Source organism: Diprion similis, chromosome 6 (assembly GCF_021155765.1).
Source record: "Diprion similis isolate iyDipSimi1 chromosome 6, iyDipSimi1.1, whole genome shotgun sequence".
Lineage (NCBI taxonomy): Eukaryota > Metazoa > Arthropoda > Insecta > Hymenoptera > Diprionidae > Diprion > Diprion similis.
The window spans coordinates 4,276,215-4,287,363 of NC_060110.1; the positions used below are offsets into that span (position 1 = coordinate 4,276,215).

At 35.1% G+C, this 11,149-nt stretch overlaps 1 protein-coding gene across 2 annotated transcripts; it reads right to left on the reverse strand.

The window, feature by feature from the left end:
• Window positions 1-2,765: 2,765 nt before the first annotated feature.
• On the reverse strand, window positions 2,766-9,880 carry LOC124407633 (kielin/chordin-like protein). 2 transcript variants are annotated; one of them, XM_046883944.1, is made up of 7 exons: window positions 9,737-9,880; window positions 6,076-6,316; window positions 5,847-5,950; window positions 4,526-4,645; window positions 4,035-4,184; window positions 3,261-3,335; window positions 2,766-3,003 (listed from the first exon to the last, which is right to left on the reverse strand). In XM_046883944.1, exons 1-7 carry the CDS (start codon window positions 9,813-9,815, stop codon window positions 2,831-2,833), a joined length of 942 nt encoding a protein of 313 aa, XP_046739900.1. In that variant the 5' UTR covers window positions 9,816-9,880; the 3' UTR covers window positions 2,766-2,830. The 2 variants fall into 2 exon arrangements, with proteins under 2 accessions (XP_046739900.1, XP_046739901.1); XM_046883945.1 differs by lacking the exon at window positions 3,261-3,335.
• Between the last annotated feature and the right edge of the window lie 1,269 nt (window positions 9,881-11,149).

Consider the following 11,149-nt stretch of genomic DNA (forward strand, 5'->3'; position numbering starts at 1 on the left):
AAGATCAGACCTTAGCCACCTATTCTTGTGGAAGAAAAGATATCAATGGTATGAGATCCTGCCGGCCAAGTCAACGGAGCATTAACTATTATAGACTCCCCCAAAGGATCTGTCTAACAGAGGATGCTGGTCTTAAGGATAAGGGAAGTGTAGGCCACACCTGAACTCAATTCTCTCGCTTATCGGATGACGTCTCTAGTCGGACTTCAATGGTTGAGTCGAAGCAAAGCTGCAAGACGACTCCGTCGGAGGCTCATCATAGAGATCAAACTAATTTGAGACCAGCTAGCTGAAGTCTGAAGTCTGAAGTCTGAAGTATTCCCTTAGAATTGAATGGACGAGGAGGCAATCCGTTCTCTGAACACCCGAAAGACATAACAAGCCGTTCTTTATATGATCAAGACGAAACTCTTCGATTTCTCTTCTTCTTTGTAAATCGAGTACCTTCTCTAGTTCCGATGTCTACTCAGATGTCTGTAACTATAGTATATAGTCGAGGGTTATGTGGTGGAAGAAGTAACCTGAATCGGATTCTCAAGGCTTAACATGCTCTCCAGTTGGCTCTTTGCCACCTCCTCGCTCATTGGCTCATCCGACAAATTGATTACCTGTAAGCTGCTACTGCTTTTGCTGTCAGCTAGCATTACCACCTAATTGTCTGTCACGTATATTGCATAAAGTGCAGGTAGAACCTTCTCGTTAACAAAACCTCCAGGAAAGGCAAGTAGTTGGCGCAAGAAGCTGATTGGAGGAACGTTGATTACTGAATTACATCGCTGCAAAAAATCCTTTCACCTACGTACCTAATCGTCAGTCTCGGGCAAGTAAGTCACAAAATTTTACGAACCCACCAAACTCTCGTAAACTAAAGGAAAATACGTTCCTAGCGATGTAGTCCAAGGGAATTCGATAAAAATTACCCCATAAGCATAGCATTAGACCATGCATAGAGCATGGCATACTCGTAAGGGATGACCGAATTATGGTGGGGAACCAACCACCAATCATCAGGAAGAAGGACCCAAGGTCTGTAAATAGACGAGCTGACACGGAATGGAGCATATAAAAATAAGACACCCTCTAGTAGATGGTGCGTTCAAAATGTGGTCAAATTCTGGATGCAAATATGGGAACATAAAATAACACAATTGGCACTGTAATGTCATTGGATTTTAATCAAGATACATTGACATAATAGTCGTGAAATTCTCTTTCATCTCATAAATTGGTGTGTATATTACAATTTTTTTTATTTCTGTTAAAATGTAAATCACGTGTAAAATTCTTCTGTTGCCATTAATTTCTCTGCCCATTTCCGTAACACTCAGCCTAAAAATATTAAACAGAAAAAGAAGTCGAAGGAAAACACGAGGAAAAAAAAATATCAACGAGACGAAAAAGATTATTATTTGTATGATTGCCGAAACGAATGCCAAGCAGTAAAATTTAGTGGTTTTTGAAATATCTCTATTGCCAGTTTAAAAAATGTCGTTTCCCCAAAAACGTGTTTATAGTATCGGTTATACATACCTTTACACAAGTACGCCAAGTTTCTATTTCTATAACCATTGCGTTCAGAATATGTGACTCCAACAGGCTACAACGAGCTAGGAAATACAATCGTAAATACTATACCGAGAAACGTCATATATAAACCGAACCCCAGTTCATTGAAGAAACGGCTTACATATTGAATTAAAATAAATATAGCATTCGTAGTATCTGAGCGACGACGCCGCGACGCATAACTCACGAGTTTATGATTTTACCGAATTTTGAAATGGACTTTCTGCCATATACACTCTTGGAAAATTAAACTTTCAAAGCAAAAATCAGATTCAAGTTTTGGTTATTATGTGTGACTCGGTACTTAATTCGTACATCAATATTGTCGTAACGTCAGTCTCAGTTCTTACCAATTTTTTTTTTGTTTTGTTTTTTGTTTTTCACACTAAACATTGATACTAAACACGAAATATATGATATAAACTCGAATCTATTGAAAAACACTAGAATTTAAGAGAGCTAATTAATTTTAACGTATTGATCATAAAACGTTTTCTTCAATTGTTAAAAAAACATTTCTTCAGCCATACGTTATCGCCATGTTTATGTATAAACACATCCTTTTTCTTTTTTCTTTGGATAAATCTTCTGAAATGCTAACACTTTTATAAAATTATAGGAATTTAATTATACTGTACGCTTTCGTTTGAACAAAGTTTGAATTGGAAGGTGAATTTAGTCTCTAGCCGGCGAATCGTTCAGGAATAAAGATGTTTAAAAACGAATTTTTTAATATTTTTACTATCATGGTTGAATAATTATGATTTCATTCAACGTTCATTATATCTATTGATTCAATTTATTTTTGGATTCTCTATCAAAACGAATCTCAAAGTTTGCCTCTAATGATAATATAAATAAACACCCGTTATATTTCATGTAATTCTTAAATGCAGGTCAACTTCCGGTAGTAAATAATAAAAATTTGTAGAAAAAAAATGTTTCAGTTCATGTGACAAATATTGTAGAAATACGAAACTGTAAACTTGTTTTCGTAATTTTAACGAGTTACGTGATGATGAGTCTGTATCAGCATCTGAGGAACTTAAGTTAAACTATGTCTTAAAACAAGTCGATCTGAAAAAACGTGGAAGATAATTTAATAATTTCAATTGATAACTTACTTTATTGGAAAACAAAACTAGGTACCCATAAAATATACTGTCTGCACTATAGACTCACTACTTTAAATATAGTTCAGATCTCTACGGTAATATCTATTTGAATAATTAATAGTAACATGAATTTTCAGCTGCAGTAAAAGCTAATCGAAGTTGGCGTGAACAGTGACGTCACACTCGCTATCGGGGAGTCGTTGGCATGTGGGAATTGGCGGTACTTCGCAGACGCACTTTAGGCAAACTGAGCTGTAGTCTGTTCCCGAGTTCAGTTCATCTCCAACTTTCATTGTTAAGTTTCCAAATTTACAGGTGAAATCTAAAAACAAAATTTTTATCGAGATATTATTCGGTTAGATTTCAGATTTATGGAAGTTCATGAATAATACAAATTGTAATTTTGTGACTGAATATTTTATAATCAACGTGTCAATATATAGTTAGGTTTTTTTCAAAAATCGATTCAACAAATAATCCTCGATTAAATACCCTCATTGGAAAATGGAATTAAAAATTCAAGAATCAGAGCACAGTTTGTATATGTTACTAATTTTTTTTTTCAATCTATAAATTTACCTCCGTCCGTGGAGTTTGAAACTCCAGTAGTTACAGTTGCATGTTCAGGTGTTATTACCGTATCATTTTTGTTTTCTGAAATATCAAAAATCGTTATTTTCATCGTTACGTGTAATTGTGTAGGTACTTACGTACTAATTGATACGGATTGATGAGGATTAGTTGCGACTCATATCGTGAAATTATGCAAACATATTAAAATAAGCTGCAAAAACAGATTTTTGCGATACTTTTCATCGCCGCGAAAACTTAGGTCTGTCGATCTGTCCGAGAAAAATTCCGCGATGATCTCAAAAACGGCCAAATGAAAAATCTAAAACCGACGGGACTTGGCTACCGAATGAACAAGAGTTGAAAGAAAAATTAGAAATTAAAAATTTTCTTTTCATTCTTTCAAAATAGATGTATAAACTGGGAAAACATAATCGTTTATTTAAAAAAAGGTAATAAACAGGAAAAATTATAGGTTTGTCGGTAGAACATTGAAAATCGATTTATTTCCAGAAGAACCGGAAGCTCAAATTAAACGTGATATGGTAATTTTTTATTCTCATCATTTGGTTGTGAAATCCGGCAGACACATTTTTTAAAACTTGTTTTTCAGATTCTAGAGGTTCGAAAAGGTAGAGATTTGTTGAAATTAAAAAAAGTGATTTTCAACCGAATCCAACACTTTTCTTATACCACGAAAGGTGATGAAAAGTGAAAAATAGTGTTACAAAAAATTTGCTACAAAGTTTATATTGAAATTGAAAATCTTTTTTTCATACTTACGACACCTAGAAAATAAATTACAGTCTGTAGCTGGGTTTTGCGAAGCGTAAAATGCTGGGGCGCATTTATTAAATATATCATCAGCGTGACGTAGTTCTACTTTACAAGAAAATGGTTCCGGCTGTTTACAAAATGGCGTGATATTTTCTCCTGAAATAAAAATAAATCGTTATTACAGAATTTTTACATCGGACGCTGAGTGGCCACAAATTATCTTCTAAAATTAAGATTTGATCTTACCTCTTGGACCCAACAAGGAATAATGTTAAACGACTGACAATGAGATCAATTCAGTGAAATAATTATGCGAATAACATTGCAATACAAAATTAATAAGTGTTCTATAAATCTAGAAAGAGGGTAAATACTGCCAATAATATCTACAGTTATAGTTTCCATTCATTAATACTGAATAAGCCACCCTTATTAAACACGTTTATTTTTTATATCAGGTCAATGAAACAAAATTTGAGTTGAATCGTTTTACGAACCTCTGTATCCCTCCATACAAATACAATCTAGTGTCGGATCTGATTTTGGTGTGAAATGTTGACCATCCAAGTATGTTTGTCCGTCAACTACACATTGTGGGATATCGGAATCCTTTTCAGCTACAAAAAAGTAATCATTACGGTCAACTCGCTATGTAAAACAATTACCCGATACCTGTGGGTTTGGTATATAAAAACGTACGATTTTCTACAGTTTTCTGGTATATCAAAAATCGACGGTTTCAGGAGCTTGAGCTCTATAAATAATTTTTTTACGTCATGGGCATTGAAAAGTCCACTTTTTGTGGCAGTTTTCGTTCCGTAAAGTGACGCTTTATACGGCAGCGAACAAAGTTTCGGAATAAAGTCTTTATTCCGCAGTTTTGATGCGCAGTTCAAAGTGCGCATCCCAAACTGGCGAATAAAGTAGCTTCGTCGAACAGATCGCGACATAACCTCACTCTTCGTTTTGCTTTTCAATGCCCGTACCGTAAAAAATATTGTACGTGGCATGCCCGTAAACCGTTTTTTGGCTCGGATAATTTCAGTAATCGCTTCCGGCTCGCTTCCGGCTCGCCTTGAGCTCGTCCTGAAATCTTTATCCTTGCCAAAAAACGGGCGGTTTACGGGCATGCCACATAAATAGCTATTACGTAGACAGACTCTAATATGGTTTAAAAGTACTAAATTCTTTGAAGATCCTATGAAACTACTTTCACATTTTCACTAATTTCAAGAGATCTAACTAGTTAAAAATTCCGTCGGTTTAATGCCGACATAATTTCAGAAAATATTATAATTTTTATTTGATTTTCGTGTATATCAAGTTTATCCAGAGTGTATCAAAAAGGACTGGACCTCTAAATATCACGAACAAACAACGTTTTACCAAAGATTACTGGCAATAAAATATTCAGGACTTAAGATTAGATATCAATTCTTAACATTACGTCTCAAGTCACCTTCCTTAAAATTATTGCCATTCAATATATTTAGGGCAAGTGTGCATTTCCATGTGACCTGAATGGAATTACAAAGCTGTAACGCAAGAAGGGATAATCACCCAACGACAGTTCTGCTACATCTAGCGGTGATTCTCGAAAAGTTTCTCGACAATCTCTCAAAGGTTCAAACATCTTCGTGACATATCATCTAGATACCTTCTGCTAATTGTATGGTTTTCTATAATGTGAATGGTTTTTGTAGAGTCAAGTGTATGGACACACCTGAGGTACTTCGTGCTCGTAAACTTTATACGTCTAACTTTTTGATTGTGTTCGCATCGGTATCGACGTTGTGTGTTTCGAAAATATCTACTCACGGCATACTTGAGGTCCGGGACAGCATTGATCATGCGAGTGTTTTAGATAACATCCGGGTGCCCCTCTATTGAAACAATCGACTATGGCACAACTGAACTTTGCTCTGTAAGAATGGTATTAGTGAGATAAATATCAAATATCATGAAACTAGTAAAAATAAATAGTTTGTGAATCGATCACTTTATTAACTATATATAGTAATCGGTTTGATTATGCGATTCTACTAACGGGCCTTGCCAGCCTGGCGAGCAGAAACAACCAATATCACACGGGCTTGCATCTTCTTCTCTGAGTTTTTCACCCACGTTGTATTCGCGTCCCTTATAATAGCATTTATCTATGGATCTTCCTTCGAGATGTTGACAGTTGTATCTGATGGGGCAGCAACTGTCGTTACTGCCATAGATCGGTACGCAATTTAAATCCTCGTAATATTTGAGTGGACCTTTACACTTCGATTTATCACACACTGAAATGAACACATTTTTTAATCACTACGAAACAGGCTTTCGGGCCTACAAAAACACTTCACATCAGAACATCTGTATGTGAAAAAAATTATGCTACGGATTGCATCATACATGAGCTTAATATTTTGAGCATCAGTGTCCACTAGTTTTCCACAGCTGCAAATTTTTTGGCAAATAGTTGTTCCGCCATAAAATATCCTTACCTATTCATAGTGCAAGTAAAGTGAAAAGGTATGATGTACGTTAAATGGCGAAATTCTTGAACTAATTTAGGGAGTGATCCGATAATTATTACCCAAGCCTATTTTAAAGGAGCCATTTTAAATCGAAGGATAAGGCCTCTGTAGAAATTTAAATAAATATTCTCTTTACAATATATGCTTAGAAAGTTAGATTTTCGAAGTATGTGGAGCGTGCGTGAAATGCCCCATTTCTGAAGAGTGCGGCAAACAGACGCTGACGCATGCGCTTCACTGAAATTTTCAATTTTACACCCTAGGACTTTCTTGGCGCGTGTGCACTTACGCACCGCCAGTGACATCATTGGGCTGACGTCATCCTGAAGTTTGCGTATTTAGCTTATACTTAAAGCCTGCTTCAAATGTCGGGTGTATAAATTACGTCTTATCGAAACCTTATACTGTTTTTATGCCTCGTCTCTACAATTACTCTATCGTAACAAGTTTTTTATCATTAATACTAGTTAAAAAAAACTAGATACCAGACAAGTTTCAAGATAAATGAAATATAACAAACGTGTAGCCTGAATCTATATGCTTATTATTACGTTGTGCAACATGCCTCCCACGGACGACCCCAACAACGTTCTTTACATTTCTCACTCGGTTCAAGTAACTAATTCTAAGAATATCAAAGTGAATAATATCTGACATGCGGCTCAAGCTGGAAATTTCACACTCATCGGAAATCACCCACTTTCCGCACTAGTAACGCAATATTTTATTTCACGTGTAAATTTCTTTGGACAAGTTTGAGGAGGTTCAATAGCTTTTCCGCTGCTGGAAAAGACGCCGGTTTTAGGCTCACAATCAGTCAGCCTTTCCCGCCAGCCACACTAAGCTCTGCGGAATCTGAGAACTGACACATTTGCTATATCTAATTGTGTTGATTACACACAAACGACGCAGCAATAAAGCGATTCAATTTTTTTGTGCGACTTTCTGAATATATTCTCTGTAGTCTCGATAGTTATTTGTTGAACCATCGTTTTTTAACAGATTATTTTCAATTAAAAACGCAACATTTTCATGCGATCTTCGTAAGAACCGATTCGTAAGAATTTGATTCTTTCGTATTATGATGCGACTGGTGTAGATGAAAATTCTTAAATAATTCAGGCATGTCTCTACAGTCCTGGGGAATATTGTGAAAATATTTAGAAATTTTCTCTACGTTGCCATGAAACTGATGAATCTCCTGAATCGAGTATTTTTAATAACTTCAATTTCTAACTTCACTATCGTTCACGTTTCTATCTGTGGTATACATCATGGGTCAAGGATGGTTAATCGTAGGTCGTTATCGTTATTTATTTATAATCGAACTTCCACGGTTGCGGGTAAACTGATGAAAAAAACACTTTGCCTTGATTTTTTTATAGAATAGCAAGATTACGTGATTGCACTATAGCGCGCTAGCTGTGGCATTGCAGGGGGAGATACGAGAGATTTTTATAATAATGCGGATAGATATACGCTCAGATCACACGAAGGAATTTCATCAATTTTATCAAACATGTTAAAACAATTTGAAAATTACACAGAATGTTGTTACGGTAAATAATCATTATTATTACACTACGACCTCGATTTTGTACACTCCGCCGAAGCAGTATTTGCACCTATGCTCCGGCCGCTGTCACCAGCAGTGCCGTACAATGAAGCGCGCAACTACACCCCTGTCTTTGGATCGTATATTTTGCATTAATATATATATATATATATATATATATATATATATTATAGAGTTATAGGGGGTCAATTTTTGACCCTAGATAACTTTTGAAAGAGTAGATTTATCAAAAAATGACAAGAGATCTTTTTTCTAGAGCGTTCAATTTGGCACCAAAATATGTCTATGAATTTTCTGTACGACGCGTTATTGGCTAGTCATAAAAATCAGAAAGAGCAAAATTCATTTTTTTCCGTGTTATTCTTATGGAAAATAGAAAAGTGCGATGAGAAGCATCTTAATATTAATATTAAGAGCTCAAATTTTTACAGGCTTACTTTTATACGTAAATAAAACTTTTAAGCCTGTTTCTGCAAAAAAAAAAAAATATTTTTTTGATTTTTTTCTTGGAAACAGACTTGAAAGTTTCATTTGGATATATGAAAACTCCAGTTAAAATTTGGAATTTTAATATTAATATTAAGGGGTGGCGCATCGCGCTTTTCGATTTTCCATAAGAATAACATGGGAATATTTTTTTTTTGCCTCTTCCGATTTTTATAACAAACTAACGAAGCATGGTACAAAAAATCCGAATACATATTTTTTTAGGAAATTGAATGCTCTTCAAAAAAGGTCTGTATACAAAATTTCGTAGAACAAGCTATATCAAAGATACAGCCCGTCAAACCCATCAAACGTTAAATTACGGAAAGTGCTCGAAGCGAGGGGGAAAAAAACTATTCAGATTTTCACGGAACTTAGTACTCGGGGATTTTTGGGGTCGCTGATTATGATTCCGCCTTCAAAATTTTGAAATTCCAAATTCGAATTTTTATTTTGAGTTTATTTCATTATGAATTTTAAAATGTTATGGACGAAATCGTAATTAGCGACCCCAAAAAATCCCGAGTCCTAAATTTCATGCAATTTTTCTGAATTTATGCATTTTTGTCCGCCGTTTTGGATTTGCCATTTGGAATTTTTTAAATTTAGATTTTGTATTATTCAAAATTGTAGATTTTTCGTGTGGTTTTTGCATACGTAAGAAACCAATCTTTCAATACCCTGGATACTATATTAATTCTAAATTAGTGAAAAAATATATTCCATGAAGAGTTATGTTCTACGTTTTACAATTCTTTTTTGAATACGTTACGTATTTACCATCTATGACTAACAAAAGTAGCGCCATGAATTTCACGGATTGCATCTCGTAACATAACACAATTCCAGTCCATATTGTCAGCCATTAAAATTGATCTGATCCACTACATGTGTAATTCAGCAGTCACGTATACTTTGTCTCCTTAATCATTTTTTCGTGGACACTATCACGATTTCTGCTTTGTATAATTTTCCTCGAAAAACAAGAATAGAATAAAAATGGCAAGAAACGCGAGTAACCAAGACGTGTACAAAAGTTGGTGATCGTTCGCGATCGTCACTCCTATTTATAAATTCATATCACTTTGGTTAGTCACAAAATTCAGGGTATCATCACTTACCTCCATCGACAGAAATATCATTGAATATGATAAACACATATAAGTAAATTATAGTATAGCCATATCGCAGGTTGACCATCGTAATTGCTTGGCAAGAAAATTTTCACACGCTCTGCGTAAGATTATATTACTTAACTGTGGAACTTTGTCTGTTATATAGCCTGCGAACATTCTACCGAAGTAGAGGATAATAAAAATATAGCTTTGAAGTGGGGATAACGATTTCTCGTTAATAAGAGAAGAATTATGGACGTCTACACTGTAAAGTGACTAATCGAGTACATTACTGGCTATAGATAACACGGACAAAAATAATTATTACCAATGGGGCGTTCCATTCTAAGTTGATCGTTTTAAAAAATTTTGTAGCCAAATTCGTAGCTTCGTTCTTGCACAGTTCGATGAGGAAATTTCCTTTTACTTCTGATGTCACGAAATATATTATACAGGTTAGCGGGGCCTTAACTCAATTAGCGACAAACTGTGAAGGTTGTTTTAATTAAAATCTTGTGAAAGAGTCATCGAAATTCGAAATGTTGACGTTCACAACCAGCGGCTGATCTGACGGTTATTGACCTATTTGATATCCAACGGACATTTAAAGGCAATACAGAGCTGTAATCAAATCACAATTAGTGTATCTATAAGCTACCACAAGTTTATTTTAGGCCAAAGTTCGAGTTCGCCGGTTTAGTATCGTGAACGATAATTTTTTGGTCGATAATGCAAACTCGAAATTATTCAACATTATTTCCCGCCAAAGTATTTATACCAATAGGATAAATTTTTAATAAAATACTCGATCAATATCTATCCATTTTCGAGGAACTTAGATTATAATACGTATCAAATCTGAATTTTATACATATACTATACAGACGGCTATTTAACGATATCCCCCAAACAGAGTAGAAGGTCAGTCGTGAGCGCGAGTGAAAGTATTTGTTAAGTCAAGTTGTCAATATGTATAGATTTGAAGTCTGAAAAAATTAGCCGGAATCGAAAATCATTAATGAATATTACCGTACAAAAAATAACAGCTTAAGGTGATGAAATTCCATACTTAAAGTAGCTTTTTCTGCGACAGTAGTCAGTAGACAGTAGTGGTAGAATGAATGAAAAAAGTAGAATTGAAATAAGATCTATCACTGCATAAATTTTTACAATCAAAAGTCTTTAAGGAAGTCGGAACGTTTCTGTGTACCACAGAATTCTTCTTATTTCTTCTCATTTTCCAATACTTATTAGCACTCTTCAGTTTTCAATTTCCTCGATCATTTTCTGTTCTACCGACCGCTTATCTCGCGCCCTCCCTCTAAACCGTGTTATAGTTCTCAACGTCCGTCTAAATTCTTCTATCGATCGTCATAAGCGGACGCTCTCGCTCCCGTTCATCGAGTATATAAAAATGCT

Excerpts from the sequence above, each read along its gene's own strand:
- LOC124407633 (XM_046883944.1), bottom strand. The coding sequence starts at position 9,815 with ATGGTCAACCTGCGATATGGCTATACTATAATTTACTTATATGTGTTT. Across the intron at positions 4,185-4,525 it reads TTGTATGGAGGGATACAGAG|GAGAAAATATCACGCCATTT; the intron begins GTTCGTAAAACG and ends TTTTTATTTCAG. Across the intron at positions 3,004-3,260 it reads TTCAAACTCCACGGACGGAG|ATTTCACCTGTAAATTTGGA; the intron begins GTAAATTTATAG and ends TTTTGTTTTTAG.